We start from the raw sequence: 16692 nt of genomic DNA, 5'->3' as shown, positions 1-16692 counted from the left end.
TGAACTTGGTCATACTAAGTTTAATTGCAAGAAACGGCAGGTTAGAAATCAGAGACTCTCCTTAGCACATGCTGCAACTACATCAGATGACACAGCTATGAGACACAAAGAGGAACCTCATCTGGTAAATGAGCACCCCGCTGCTTCCACTGCTATGTTTGCTGAGACAGGTAACTTTGGCAAATGCTTTGTATCATCCTCCTCCAAATGAGTCATTGATTCAAGTGCCTCAGACCATATGACTGGTAATTCCCACATTCTCCTAAATTTCAATAAACATGCATCCTCAGCTCAAGTCACAGTAGCTGATGGATCTGTCTCCCAAATAATTGGGTCTGGCACTGTTAAATTGTCCCCATCTGTCTCGTTATCCTCAGTCCTGAGCCTACCAAAATTTTCTTTTAACTTACTGTCTGTGAGCAAAATTACTCGCACTTTTAATTGTAGTGTCTCATTCTTTCCTGATCATTGTGTCTTTCAAGATTTGCAGACGAAGAGGATTATTGGTAGAGGACGGGAGTCGGATCTCCTATACATATTTGAACCACCCAAACCATATTCCTTGGCAAGTTCCAGTTCATCATCTTCTTTTGAAGTTCATTGTCGACTAGGTCATCCTTCCTTACAGAGTCTCAAAAAGTTGTGTCCTGAATTTTCCCATTTACAGTATTTACAATGTGAGTCATGTCAGTTTGCCAAACATCAACGTGTTCACTTAAGTCCTAGAGTCAATAAGCGGGCTGCGTCCCCATTTCAATTAGTACATTCTGATGTCTGGGGCCCATGTCTTGTAACGTATAAGTCTGGTTTTAAGTATTTTGTTACGTTTGTAGATGATTATTCTCGAACTACTTGGTTATACTTCATGAAAAACCGTTCAGAAGTGTTTAATCATTTACGTTTCTTTCATTCTGAAATCCAAACTCAGTTTCAAACATCTATTAAAACCTTATGAAGTGACAATGCAAAAGAGTATRTATCCCAACAAATTCAATCCTATATGTTGCAAAATGGTATCCTTCATGAGTCCTCCTGTGTTGATAATCTAGCACAAAATGGGGTAGCCGAACGAAAAAATCGTCACCTCCTTGAGGTTGCCCGAGCACTTCTGTTTCAGATGTCCGTCTCGAAGTCTTTTTGGGCCGATGCGGTATCAACAGCCTGTTTTCTTATCAATAGAATGCCGTCTGTTGTCCTGAAYGGAGAAACTCCATTCTCTGTTTTGTTCCCAGGACAACGATTATTCCCTATTGAGCCAAAGATCTTCGGTGTTACATGCTCTGTTCGTGACACACGCCCCACTATCACCAAGCTTGATCCCAAATCTCTGAAATGCATGTTCCTTGGGTACTCTCGTCTCCAAAAGGGTTACAGGTGCTTCTCTCCCAATCTTAACCGCTATATTGTATCTCGGGATGTTACCTTCCATGAGAACGTGCCGTTCTTCCCAATTTCCCCTCYGACTCCTTTAAATGAGAAAGATGATGACTTGTTGGTGTATACCATACCCACTCCTGAGTCCACTACTCAAGCCACCAGACCACCCATTGTTCATGTATATAATAGGCGCGGACGACCTCCTCCGTCTTTACCAATATCATCTGAGTCTGCAGATCCACCATCCCCAGAAGATGTATCTCCTGAAGCTTCTATACCCACTCCAGTAAATGAGGATCCTGATCTTGACGCTCTTATTGCTCTCCGGAAAGGTAAACGTTCCTGCACGTATCCTATTGCTTCCTTTGTTTCTTATGATAAACTCTCAAGGTCATCTCGTTCTTTGGTCTCTACCCTTGATTCTATACCTATTCCATCTACGGTTGGAGAAGCTTTGACTCATCCTGGATGGCGGGATGCTATGATTGATGAGCTCAATGCTCTTGATCATAACACCACATGGGATTTGGTAGAGTTACCTGTTGGCAAAMGAGCAATTGGCTGTAAGTGGGTGTTTACTGTGAAAGTTAATCCTAATGGCTTGATAGCACGGTTAAAAGCTCGTTTGGTTGCAAAGGGGTATGCCCAAACTTATGGAGTGGATTATTCTGAGACTTTTTCTCATGTTGCAAATATGGCGTCTATTCGGCTTTTCATCTCTCTAGCTGCTACCTATAATTGGACTCTTCACCAATTAGATGTGAAAAACGCCTTCTTACATGGCGATCTGCTAGAGGAAGTCTACATGGAGCAACCCCCGGGTTTGTTGCTCAGGGGGAGTCTGGGAAGGTCTGTAAATTACAGAAGTCGTTATACGGCCTAAAGCAATCACCTCGTGCATGGTTCGGTCGGTTCAGTTCTGTGGTAACTACATTTGGGTTACGAAGAAGCTCATATGACCACTCAGTGTTCTTTACTTCATCTGATTTTGGCTGCTATTGGTTTATGTCGATGATATTGTGATTACGGGCAGTGATGAGAATGGAATTAAGAAGTTGAAAGAATTCCTCGCATCTCAATTTCAAACTAAGGACTTTGGTCCACTGAAATATTTCTTGGGTATTGAGGTATCTCGGAATCACAAAGGAATTTGCCTATCTTAACGAAAATACTGCCTTGACATACTACATGATTCTGGCATGATCGACACGAAACCATGTGAAGCTCYTATGGTTCCGAATGTAAAGCTGAAGTCTGATGATGGGGATCCTCTTGAGAACCCAGAGAAGTACAGGAGAATTGTGGGACGGCTGAATTATCTGACGATCACGCGTCCCGATATTGCCTTTCCGGTAAGTGTATTGAGTCAATTTATGTCGTCTCCAAGAACTACACATTGGGATGCAGTCTGCCATATTTTGAAATATCTGAAGGGAGCTTCTGGTTATGGCATCAAGTACCAAAACCATGGTCATTATGTCATAGAAGGGTTTACTGATGCAGACTATGATGGAGACCCTACAACCAGACGATCAACAACAGGCTACTATGTCTTTGTGGGAGGGAATCCGGTATCTTGGAAAAGCAAAAAGCAGAATGTTGTATCAAGATCAAGCACTGAATTTGAATACCGTGCAATGGCTCAAACTACTTGTGAGTTGATATGGCTGCGTAATCTATTGGGAGAGATTGGATTTAATCAATCTAAACCGATGAATTTATGGTGTGACAATGAGGCAGCTATCCATATTGCAAGCAATCCCGTATTTCACGAGAGCACTAAGCATATTGAAATAGATTGTCATTTCACTCGGGAAAAGCTTGAAGATGGATCTATTTCAACCTCTCATGTCAGAACTAGCAATCAATCAGCCAACGTCTTCACCAAAGCATTACCAGGGAACCGAATCACATCTTTTTGTAACAAGCTGGGCATGATCAATATATATGCTCCAGCTTGAGGGGGAGTGTTAATTAAGTTACCTGTTTATGGTAATGTGTCCAAGCCCGATGGGCTTTAGGGTTGGGGTTTTCCGTGTAATTATGTCTATATATAGTGTCTCTCCTCTTGTAAATTTGAATTTTTCTGATTAATCATATAATAGAAAATTCTCTCTAATATCTTGGTCCTAGTTCTCTCTGATTACAAAGACATTTAGGCTTAATAGTCTAAGCAATGCTTAAGGGGGTGCATTAAGCCTTCCATTTCAGTGTATATGTACTTTTAGATCATATACACATATTAAGCTAAACTTTGATGTAACACTATTTTGATACAAATATATGATAGAATTCCTATAAATAAGTTAGAAATTACAGGGATTTTATAGAATAAGATTCTTGTTTACCAGATGCCCTGGATTTTATTTGCTTGGCTTGTTGAGGATTTTTCTCCATTAGTTAGTGATAGACCTGATTTTATGGCAGAAAATCTGTTTTCATTTCTAGTATACACGTGTGTGTGTATGTCCAATTCCTCGAGGAAATAAGAAACTTCTCTCTCCAAATCTTGTATTTCCAATTCCGCTGCTTTGATTTCCTATGGAACTACGGCAGCAATCACAGACCCATCTGTTATGCTTTAGGTATATGCTACATGTGACTGCTTTTTAAATTGGATTTGAACTTACAAGGCTACAAAATATAGAAGTTGATTTTAATATACACTGAAATATGTTTTGAATTGGAGCTGAATTAATCTTGAAACTGGGTTGACATGTACCAGGCCTCTTAATTATCTGCTGGATTAATACCCAGTATTCTAAGCCAGATGTCTACGTATAGATTAGGACTCAGTCTGGTTAAAGGATGGTATCATTTAAGAAGAAATGTTGCTGGGGAACTTATAATACTTATGTGGACTTTAGGATGCTCTTGCATCAAATGGCCTAGCAACTGATACCAAACACCTTAATCATTATTGCTCACTCTCTTTATAGTTATCTGTTTAATTTGGTAACTAAATGTTTCTGCAATGTCCATTTATATTCTTTCCATGTATATTTATTATTTATACATTGTTTGTTGCCTCCAATTTGCAGCACAGTGATGATACTTGTCTTGCCTACACATTAACAGCCATTTGTAACCTGTTATCTGAAGTTGGTATCTCGAACATGACTGGAATTATGGGAACATCAGATTCGCAGATGACCAGTATCGGCACATCATTGTCTGTTCAGCAACAGTTGTTTGTGCTTCTTAGAAGATCTCTAAAAAGAGCAGATTCTTTAAAATTAAAGCGGTTGGTAGCTTCCAATCATTTAGCAATGGCTAAGTTTGATTTAACGGTAGGTGCCAGATAAAAGTCTGGATCCCTAGATTCTTATTTTCTGTAAGATTTATCTTTTGGAGTTTCCTTGCATGAATGGTTGTCTAGCTTGTTACAAACAAATACAGATATACGTTTATCATGAGCGTCTATTCATTTATTCATTTCAGAGCATAGGGAAATGAAGATAGTCACACTATCAAGCATATTCTTGCTGTTGTATATTATGGATCAAAATGTTCAATGTGATAGACTGAGCTGAGATAGATTGTACTGAATAGGAATATGAAACAACTAAGTAGTCTGATCTAGGGAATTGTGTGCTGAAATGGAATAAGAAAAAATTAAAATTTTGAATTTTCCTAGAAGTTTTACTTGTTGATTAGTAGAATTTGTTTGTTATTAGGAGATCAAATAGGTTAGTAGTGCTCGTGAGACCAATGGTTTAGCAGCACCTTCTGGGTGAGAAGAAAATTAGACTCCGCCAAATGCAGTTTTTCATTTCAAGTGACAATAATGTCTTTTCTTACAAGCTGATTCATTTGAAAAGTAGATTGGATTAGAGCTCTATATTCTTGCATTCTAACTCATTTGTAGTTTCTTACTTGTATGGCACCAAAAAAGCACTCGTATGATAAGCACCCACCAATCCGATTCACATACAGTAGGAGGAAGAGGCCAGGTCAGCATGGGAAAAAGGAACCACAAAAAGGATATAAGTTTTTTGGCACATGGGGCTGTCTGATTTTTGTTAGTGGAAGGGTATTTTGTTTATATTAAAGAATTGCTCAAATAGGGAAGATGGGGGTAATTAGGGTATGAAGAATATTAGTTACTAGTGGGAGATTCTATCTTCTCAAACATGCTAGCTTGTTTTCCTTTCTCGCTGATTTCAATATACCATACGACATAAGCCCTATTTCAATTCTGTGGAGATGCCTTTGATAGTTTTATTTATCAATTTCGCCTGACTTATCACCTAAAGTCTCAAGAGTTCTTAGGGTGTGAAACTAGTTAATCATTAACTTATACTTGTGGGACTGCAAAATATAATTTGACAGGGAAGGGATGATGGGAGAGTTGATGAGGTTGTCAAAATTGTAGAACTAGTCATCTTCAATGTGCTATATTTGTTCTGTACAAGAGGCACAACACATACAGCCACTTGCGTGTTAAATTGTTATGCAAACTGCAAAAGAACATATACGGACTCCTTAAATTTGGTGCGAGAGATGGTCCAAGAGATTTTTCTATGTCTAACCGATTGTTCTGCTGGCTAGTGCTGAACTGTTTTCGCCCTCATAGCATGTAGGAGTACTGCTAGGTATTGCCTTAGATCTTCATTTATGTAAAATTTGTTCTGCTGCATTTGTTGCTAAGGTTTTATGTATATGTGCATGATGTAGCTCCCAGAGGAGGTAGTACGGTTTTGTTAGTTGCCCTCCCTCTTAGAAGGCGCTTATGTCCATCAACATACTGATATCCAGGATTGTGTTTATTGTCGATGCAGCATGTTCAGAGACCTTTGCTATCCTTTGGGCCCAAAGCTTCCATTCAGCTCAGAACTTGTCCAACTAATGTTTGCAAGGTACCTAGATCTTATATTGTTGTTGAAGTGAGTATTCAAGAATTTTGGGTTAAAATTTTGTTGATACTTTGTTTTCCTTGCTGCTCCAGAAACTTAGATTAAGTTCTCAATTGATCCACCAATTTGACAATGAAAGCTCGGTAATGACAATTGATGGTGCTTTGAGTACTTCATGGCTAAAGAATCAGAGGAAACCGACAACTTCATTGGTTTTTCCTCCAGAAAGTGGATCTGAGAGCAATTGTGACACGTTTTATTCATGGTTACAATCAAGTTCTGTTCCTGGATCTGTACTGCAACTCGTAGGTTCTTCCTACCTAGTTCGTGTGACATCTTGGGAGCTATATGGAAGGTACTCTTTTCTTTGACTTCTTTCATAAGTACAAATTTTGGGTAAAGTATTGTTTGGAATTGATGTTATTGGCATGCCTTTGCGCCCTTGGTATAGAGGAGTTACTCTCGACTAGGGCCCTGCCTCACTTTTTGGTCGGAAGAAGCAAACAGAGTTAACATTTATTCTTGAGATGATGTTCAGCCTTTCATCGTACTGTTATGTAGCCCTATAAATATCTTCAACTTCCAGATTCATGGATTAGGCGGAACAAGCCCAGTATATCCCACCAGGAGGTGTCCCGCCGCCCAGGGGGGATGTTTACTGATTTGGCATCTATCTCAAAGAGTATAGCGGCTGTTTCCATGAAGACCGCCGGCTCATGATATTTTCTTATTACTTCTGTATTGCTACAAATCCTATTTATACACAAGAAGAACCAACAACTAGGAAACTGTCACCAAACTATGGAAGGAATTCTCACAATCTAAGAATCTTCATACGTAGGAAATTATCCAATGTATTGCAATTATAATCTCGTAAACTTATTCTAAATAAAGGTCATATCTAATCTCTTTTAAAAGGAAACAATTCTATGCACAATATTTTAATTTAAAATTCCTAGATGCTTTAATACACATGATGTGCAATGATACAGCTGGGATAGCTACACGGTGATTTAAGTAATAGTCTCTGTTATTGCAGGCTCTGACTACCCTCTTGCAACTATCGCATAACTAACAAACATGGAGATCATAGTATAATACTAATGGTTCTCTAATTTTGGTCCTAGACCAGATGACTTTAAATCTCCACATGGGTTGAAACAGATAAAACATAAAATAAAAGAGACAAGCTCTACTTATAGTCATAGATAACCCTATATCTTAACAATTGGAAAGGGTTTATGGAAGTCCTCCACACTGATGTATGGCACAATTAGAAGATTGATGAAATAAGATTATGTGGAATAATTGGTTCCCATGTCGCATTGACTGTCATACTAGAGATTTAGTACCTGACAGTCATGCCACACCTAGCTCTAGGACAACCTAGATGATCGATTGGTAATCCGCATCTAACACAAAGATGACCAAATAGGTCTTCGACCCATTGGTTTCAAGTATTCCTTTACAACCCATAGATTGTGAGTTCAAATCTTTGTGGCTGTCTCAAACGAAAAAGTTTAGCTCGATAAATCTCCATTCCACTTGATAGGTTCGTGGTGTCCTTGCCATTAAGCTAAGTGCAGATAATACACACGGATGTTATTTGATGACAGGTACCTTGCTGCTTAATGTGAGGCCACATATCTTATTGTAAATTCTCAATGCATTTTGTGTTTACATCTGTACAAAGAAACAACCTGTAATTTGAAATTAGTTGTTGAAACACATTGCTAATTGCGAAATGGTAGTTTGCAACCCAATTTCATAAACTAATTGATCTGTTCCTTTTATCATGTTGTATTCATATTTTCTGACCAATTTGTGTTCCACAGTGCTTCTCTTGCTCGATCAAATTCTCTGCTTTTTGCGACCTGCTTTGCTGACTCTTCAAGGTAACATAAGGTCACTTTTACTGCTTGTCATATATTTTTCATTGGAGAAAGTTGCTTTAGTGTCCTCTTATATGTGAGTCTGTCAATCAATGAAGCTCATCCATAAATTGTTTTCCTTTACAATTGGTACAGTTCAGCCGACCTTGCATTGGCATATGGGAAGCTCATCCAACATTTGGCTGTGTACAAAGGGTACAAAGGTCAGCCTAAATTCTATCATACTTCAATTTGTTTTGATCGACTCTGCAAGAGTAATCTTTCATTTTGTTCTAGGGCCAGGTAAAAAAAATGAACCTTGTGTGTCATCTTCTAGTGCGATGTGTTGCATTCATAGTAGGTCAGCCTAAATTCTATCATACTTCAATTGGTCTTGATCAACTCTGCAAGAGTAATCTTTCATTTTGTTCTAGGGCCAGGTAAAAAAAATGTTCCTATTTTGTTCCTATATAGAGGGACGTTATCGTGCCGGTCTTTGTATGCTTTTCTGCGATAACACAAGGATATTTTTTTGCTTCAAGTTCCATTAAATTTGCAATCTATTTCTGCAATGGATGATAGCAGATGGAAATTAGGTAAATATAATTCCAATATTTTGTGGTTTTCTGATCCAAAGTCAAAATTGGCTCACTTGTCTGTAGATAGCCATACTGAAAAGGCATCAATTTTTGTCTCTCTTTCCTTTCACTTGAAGAGTTTGAAGGGGGTTTTAAACTAACATATCCACTCAATGCCAAACCCCGATGTTGACTTGATTATAGATAGTGCTGAAGATAAGCAAGTAAACTTTTTTTAGCAAGTGCCCAATTTCTGTAATGACCCCAATTGGGAAAATCACCATGAAAATTTCATCTCTTCCCCATTACTGATTTACGGACTCATATTGTTACCCCTAAAAGAGGAAGAACATATATAATGGATGTAAGGCTATCATGTGATCAGTAATCAGGCAACTATGCTGCAGGGGCCAGGGGGTATGGTCTAAAGGTTACACCGGCGAAGCATAGAGTCCATCTAAAGAAGTTTCTTATAATGTTGTCTTGCCAGTGGTTTGATGGGTTCCTGAGTTTTGGTTCATAGGTTTGAAGATTATTCTTCTTCAGCTTTAGTAGTTACATGATAATTCAGATTTCAGCAAGTTATAAAAAGTATTCCGGATTATCCCGAAAATAATATTTATTTAGCCCTTGTACTTGATAAAATATGTTATGGCAGCTGTAGTACTGAAGTTATTTATTTGGCCATCTGCCTTGTGTTTCAACCACATTTTGACTGCTGGTCCTACTTTCCGGCAACAAAAATTGACCGGCTTGACCTAGTTTGTTTGGATTTAACACCAAGTACAATCTGGTCGATCACTTTTTGGCTGGAAAGTAGGAAGGCCTGAAGGGTGGGTAAAAAGTGGTCAGAACATCAGGTACAACTTCCAAGAGTGGTTAAAAATGTCAAAAATATTTTATATTAGTATAAGGGCCAAATATAATCTCTTTTCTGATTGTCCTTTGATTGCACCCTTCACTTGTGTGGTCTTATCAAAGATTGGATGACTTCTTCCATCACCAGTTGGACAAATTATATGTTTTCATATATTTATAACAGCCCAAATTTTCAATAGTAACTAAAATATGGTTCAATTGCCCTGCCTTCTGTTTTTCTGGAGAATCTTGAATATCAGAGTTTTGAGAAAATATGATCTTAGCTTGGCACTTGTAAACCAGATCACTAGTTGTAGGTTTTAGGTTTAGCAGGCTAACTTGGTGGATGAACATCACCATACCATGTAGTGTATGCAATCATCGTGGAATGCCAAAGAGGCAAAGACCGACTTTACACCAAAAATCTTTTAATAGTCTAGTAAACAAACAGAGTTGAGCCTAAAAGGCTTTTCATATATTTTCTGTTGATTATAAAACACAAAGCAAGGCTATTTATACAAAAGAAGGAGAATCCTTTCAACTAAAGAAAGGATATAGAAAATCTCTAAAAACAAAAAGCCGGAAATCAGGGATAACACCCTTAATTGACAGGATCCCCGAGATCTTTGATGCAATTATTGACAGCTCCAAAAAATCTTCACTCCCCCGCAAGTTGGGTATGGAGGTCGATATCCAACTTGTTTATCATTTTTACGAACTTGCCCCTGGGTAAAGCTTTAGTAAGGACATCTGCAACTTGAAGTTCAGATGGCACGAAGGAGATCTCAAGGGCTCTTGTTTCTATCTTCTCTCTGATAAGTGTCGATCTATCTCCACATGTTTCGTTCTATCATCATGCACCGCGTTTTTTGCAATTTCTATGGCTGCCTTGTTGTCGCATAGGAGCTTTATTGGTTCCTTGTTGAGAAGCCTTGGTTTCTTGAGCATCCTTTTAATCCAAATTCCTTCGGAAATCCCATAGATGCTCCTAGAGACCACTTGTTGTTTCTTACTTCTTCAGGTTACCAAATTTCCCCAGACAAAGGTACAATAACCTATTATGGATCTTCCATCGGTTCTTGAACCTCCCCAGTCAGCATCAGTGAAGATTTGAAGGTCTCTCCTAAGAAGAGTCCATGGATTTTTCTTGAGATAGTGGAGGATCTGGAACACTGCATTCATGTTTTGCTTAGTTGGAGTATTCATGAACCTGCTGACCATTCTGACTGCATATCCAATATCCGGTCTTGTATGGGCAAGATATGTTAATTTTCCAACCAGCTATTGATATCTCCCTTGATCCACTAGCTCTGCATCTTCTTTTGGTTGAGGTGACCTGCTGGCGGGTTCCATTGGAATACTTGTTGGCTTGCATCCCAAAAGTTCGGTTTCAGAAAGAAGATCAGGAGTATAGTTTCTCTGTGATACAACAATCGCTTTCTTTGATCTGGCGATTTTCATTCCTAGGAAGTATTTTAACTGTCTCAGGTCTTTGACTTCGAACTCTCTTCCAAGAACCGTTTTTAGACGGGCGATCTCTTGAAAAAAATCTCCGGTAATGATGATATCATCCACATACACGATCACAACTAGTCGACCGTCCGAGGAGTGTTTGGTAAACATTGTGTGGTCAGTTTGCCTTTGAATGAAGCCTTGTCTCTTTAGCACCTGAGTGAGCCTGTCAAACCAAGCATGTGGGGATTGCTTTAAAACATATAATGATTTTAACAATTTGCACACCTTCCCTTGATTTTCGCCAGATTCCAGTCCTGGGGGAACATCCATATAGACTTCTTCCTTTAGTCTTTCATTTAAGAAAGCATTCTTGATGTCCAACTGGTGTAGAGGTTGGTCTAGGTTAGCGACTATAGACAATAGCACACGTATGGAGATAAGTTTGGCGACCGGTGCAAAGGTCTCGGAGTAGTCAATTCCGTATGATTGAGTGAAACCCTTGGCCACCAACTTGGCCTTATATCTGCTAATGATTCCATCGGCATTGTACCCTTTTTGGATAGGAGAATTTTAAGTATTATACGAGAAGGAAGGATTACTACGTGGTATGATCATTTGCCGGTTGTGACCCTCGAGAAGTAATTTGAAAGTGTATCGGCTCAACAATAGGTTTTTGTACCTTGTATACACAATGTAATCTTTTGGAATTGTATTTTCAATATCAATAGGCTGACATTTTTCTGCCGAAACCGGTGAATTTGAGACCGGTGAGGACTGACTTGAGACAAGTGAGAGGACAGATGAGGGCTGATTTGTGACAAGCTGATTTGTGGTGTCTGAGTATGCCAGGAACCGATATTCTTCCACTCCATCGGAATATCGGTTTTGGCATAGAATGGTTGTTCTTCGAAGAAGGTAACATCCATGATGTTGTATACTTTGTTTGTGGGTGGAGAGTGGCACTTGTACCCATTTTGGTTAGGAAAATACCCAAGAAACATACATTTAAAGCCTCGCGGATCAAGTTTGCTTCGGTTTGGCTGTAACAAAGGCTATACACCCAAACACTTTTAGAGGAATATGGGACATGAGTTTGAGATGAGGATAGGCAGATAAGAGTGTTTGGTGTGGTGTTTGGAAGGTGAGGATTCGAGATGATATGCGATTGTTAAAATGTGGACGTCATAACAGCCTCTCCTCAATAGTGCTTAGGAACATGGTTGGCTAATAGGAAAGAGCGGTAACCTCTAAGAGATGCCGATTTTTCCTTCCAGCCACGCCATTTTGTTGGGCTGTGTTTACGCAGGAACTGATGTGGACAATCCCTTCTTAAGAAAGGTATGTTCCAAGTTCGAATTGGAAATAATCTTTAGCATTATCGGTTTTTAGAAATTGTATTTTTGAGGAAAATTGGGTTTGAATCATTTTGTGGAACTTTTGGAAGATAGTACCAACTTCGGATTTTTCCTTTATTAAAAATAACCAAGTTACAAGGGTGTGGTCACCGATAAATGTGACGAACCACCATGACCCGGTTATATATTTTATTCGAGAAGGTCCCCAAACATCACTGTGAATAAGGTGAAATGATGAGAGGCTTTATAAGGAACTGGCGGGTAGAAATGTCGAACATGTTTTGAGATTTGACATGTTTCGCATTTAAGAGAACTAGAATTGTTTATTAATTCAGGGAATAATTTCTTTAAGTACAAAAAATTGGGATGACCTGGTCTACGGTGCCATGACATAACATCACTTTTTACGCTAGAAACTGTAAACAAGGTTGGCTTGAGTTTGGAGGGGTTGGCGAACACATGTAATTTCAGAGAAAATATGTTATTATTCTCATTGAAAAGCAATAGGGGTATTTATACAACTTAGAGACCTAACTAGAATCCCATAATTTAAGGGATGATAACATACAAGGAAACTTACCAAACTATACAAATATCTACCAAATTTGTTATAAAAGGAAAAATAATCCCAAGAAATCAGGGATTATATTCATTGTATCAATTCCACACTCCCCCTCAAGTTGGTGCATATATATCATACATGCCCAACTTGTCTATAAGACGATCGAATGCCGGTCTAAATAGTTCTTTGGTTAAGATATCTGTTGTTTGCTCTTTGGAAGGGATGAAATGCAATGCATATAGTCCCATTGTCCAACTTTTCCCTTATGAAATGTCGGTCCACTTCAATGTGTTTTGTCCTGTCATGTTGGACTGGATTTTGTGAGATGCTAATGGCTGCTTTATTATCACAAAACAACTTCATAGGTAGCTCAACCTTTAAATGTAAGTCAGCAAAGATCCCTGTTGATCTAGATTATTTCACATACGCCATCTGCCATTGATTTGAATTCAGCTTCTGCACTGCTTCTGGATACAACACTTTGTTTCTTGCTTCTCCACGTGACAAGATTTCTCCATACATAAGTACAATATTCCGATGTAGATCTTCTGCTCATGTTTGGGTCTGCCCAACTTGCATCAGTGAAGGATCCAATGGTTTAGTTGTCTCCTTTTTTAAAGAGTAGTCATTTGCCTGGACAACTCTTTAAATATCTAAGAATTCTGTGGACAGCTTCTTCATGTTATTCATAAGGACAATGCATAAATGGCTCACCATGCTAACTGCAAAAGCAATGTCAGGCCGTGTATGTGATAAGTAAATCAACCTTCCAACCAACCGTTGGTATTGATGAGTATCAACCTGCTTCCCATTAGTAATGCCATCCAACCTTTTGTTGCGGTCAATTAGAGTATCTATCGGTCGACATGCACTCATTCCAGTATCTTGTAAAAGATCCAAAACATATCTCCTTTGTGACAATACACTGCCCTTACTTGACCTTGCAACTTCCTGATGTAAACTGACAGCAATTGTCGGTTGTATATTGCAATCAAAACAGAAAATGGATGATTCCAGACTTTTGAGAGGTCTGGTTCTCTCCCAAAGAGTTTACACTCACTTTGAAAATATCAAAAACAGAATATCCCAACTACTAACAACCCAGCTCCACTTAAAGGAGACTTGCCGCCTTATTCTAGCCAAGAGTACCAAAAATACCCTTCAATTATTTACAATAACAGCTAAGACCCTTTACCCACCAACCCCTCCTCCTGTAAGTGAAACGAATAGGTGGTTTATCAATACCTCCCTCCAAAGCTTTCACCTTGTCCTCAAGGTGACTGTTGGGAAACTGTTGCATCAAGGCTTCTAAATTTTCCCAAGTAGCTTCAAAATCTGGTAACTCTTTCCATTTAACCAAAACTTCTAAGCTTCTTGGATCACCTTGCACGATTGCTCTTGTATCTAACAAAGATTCAGGTTCCACTTGTAATACCAATTCTTCAGTCAATTGAGTTGGAATGTCTTTCGACGATGCACAGTTTCCTACAGCTTTTCGAAGTTGAGATACATGGAAAACAGGATGTATCTTCGCCTCCTTTGGTAAATCCAAACGATAAGCGACTTTACCAATCTTCTCCAACACTTTATAAGGGTCATAGAACCTTGCTAACAATTTTGGGTTGTTCCCTTTAACCAATGATTTCTGTCGGTATGGTCTCAATTTCAAGAACACCCACTCACCCAAAACCAAATTCAGCTCTGTTCTTTTTAAATCGGCACGTTGCTTCATTCTACATTGGGCTTTCAAGAGATGCATTCTCACTTCATCCCATATTTCATCCCGATTCATCAATTCGATATCGACCGATTGGACTATAGAAGAAGAACTCTTATATCTCAACAAAGGGGGTGGATCTCGGCTATATAACACCTTGAAAGGAGAACATTTAAGGGCTGTATGAAAGGTTGTATTGTACGACAATTCAGCCCACGGTAACCATCTACTCCACCGACGCAGTCGATCTGAAATCCAACATCGTAAGTATTGTTCCAGCCCCTGTTGACAACTTCTGTTTGTCCATCCGTCTGCGAGTGGTAGGTTGTGCTGAACTTCAAAGTTGTTCCTTGCAGCATGAATAACTCTTTCCAAAATATACTTTGGAACACTTTATCACGATCAGAAATTATAGAACTTGGTATGCCATGCAAGCGTACAATTTGACCTTCATTTGTCAACATACAAGCCCCAAACTCCACTAACACAGCTTGACCTTCCTGYTGTATTAGTTTTCCCATAGCCTTCAGTGAAACTAAAGATCTACCCAATGYTGGATCACCCTTCAATGCCACCGACTTTCCCCCGACCGTGAACTTCATAACCTGCTGCTTCCAGTTGGTATAGGTCGATCCCAAAGTTTCTAACCATTGTATACCCAAAATCACATCGTTGTTACTTGTTACCCAATTGAATGGGCAAAAAATCCTCGACAACGTCTAAGCTTTGCACCGTCAAAATAACATGTCTACAAATTCCATCTCCCCTCACCTTATTCCCCGTTCCCATCGTTATCGTATACTCCTTCGTCTGATCGATCTTGAGATTCAATTTTTTAACAATCTCATTCGAAATGAAATTGTGCGTCGCACCGCTATCGATGAGAATTACAACCTTTTGGTTTTCAATGAATCCTTCCATCTTCATGGTTTTAGGATTCGTTAAKCCCACCACCGAGTTAAGATGAACCTCCACGTCTTGACCCACATCGACCACATCAGCTGCGTTTAAAGYTSTATTTTCATTACTACTGTCACCCGACTCTATTACATCTTCCTCTTGAACCAGCAGAACATTCAATTCTTTCTTCTTACACTTATGGCCCGGTGAATATTTCTCATCGCAACGATAACAGAGACCCAAGGCTCGCCTCTGTTGTACCTCCTGATCGGACAATCTTCTGTATTCAGATCCCGTTCTATTCATYGAATTACCCACCGTATTTGAATTATTCTCTAAATTAGTACTACCGGGGATACTCCTATTAACGGCAAACATAGCTAACGATTTGTTCGATCCAGATATCGACCTTTCTTTTGCAATCACAACATTCTTCACTTCGATTTGTATTGCTAACTCCATCGCTTCCTCTAACGTTACAGGATTTAAGAGACGTACCTCGGCCTTAACTGAATTCTCCAAACCATTTATGAATCGACTCATAAACACTTCCTCTGGAATTCCTTCTAACGGTGCAGCTAACTCCATGAATTTCATCTTAAATTCCTCTACCGTACCTTCTTGTTTAACAGCCAGAAATTGTTCGCATAAAGTTCCTGCCGCCATTGATCGGAATTGACGCAAAATCAATCTACGCAGATCCTCCCAACGTAAAATTGGATGACGTCTATTCTCCTATTGAAACCATTTCAAAGCTGCTCCTTCAAATGCTATGAAAGCAACATCAATTTTTTCTTCCTGTGATAATCGATTCAATGAAAAATAGTGTTCTGCTCTGAGAACCCAACCATCTGGATCGCTTCCGTCAAACGCTGGAATTTCAAGCTTCCGGCCTTTCACAGCTAGGAATCGATTCGATTCTCGTTTTTCATCGTTCCTTCTCTTCGATCTTCCTGAATCGTCCACGTCTTCTCCATCCCACGAACCCGTTGAATTCAATTTACTAGCCACATCGTTGCTTAATTTCTCAATCTGCTGTACAATTCGTTCCAAACGTTTCTTGATCGAACCGACGCTACTTTCTAAATCTTCAATTCTTGTTGCCGCACTCCTTGTCGCCATGGCTGGATCTTACCGCTCTGATACCAATTTGATGTAAACTG

At 39.2% G+C, this 16692-nt stretch overlaps 1 protein-coding gene across 8 annotated transcripts in view; it reads left to right on the top strand.

The window, feature by feature from the left end:
• Positions 1–16692, top strand: part of LOC112518145 (anaphase-promoting complex subunit 5) — a 53195-nt gene that overhangs the window by 21770 nt on the left and 14733 nt on the right. For all 8 annotated transcript variants that reach the window (XR_003069790.1, XR_003069791.1, XM_025125737.1 and 5 more), the window contains 5 exons: positions 4419–4667; positions 6159–6236; positions 6326–6588; positions 8069–8128; positions 8261–8328. Coding sequence is in view for 6 of the 8 variants with exons in the window: in XM_025125737.1 (XP_024981505.1) it covers positions 4419–4667; positions 6159–6236; positions 6326–6588; positions 8069–8128; positions 8261–8328 (718 nt within the window). In the remaining 2 variants the exon portion in view is untranslated. The remainder of the gene's footprint in view (positions 1–4418; positions 4668–6158; positions 6237–6325; positions 6589–8068; positions 8129–8260; positions 8329–16692) is intronic.

Source organism: Cynara cardunculus (genome assembly GCF_001531365.2).
Source record: "Cynara cardunculus var. scolymus isolate 2C chromosome LG 9, CcrdV1, whole genome shotgun sequence".
NCBI classification, from domain to species: domain Eukaryota; kingdom Viridiplantae; phylum Streptophyta; class Magnoliopsida; order Asterales; family Asteraceae; genus Cynara; species Cynara cardunculus.
Note: the sequence above shows the minus strand (reverse complement) of the source record. Positions and strands in the feature narration are given on the sequence as shown.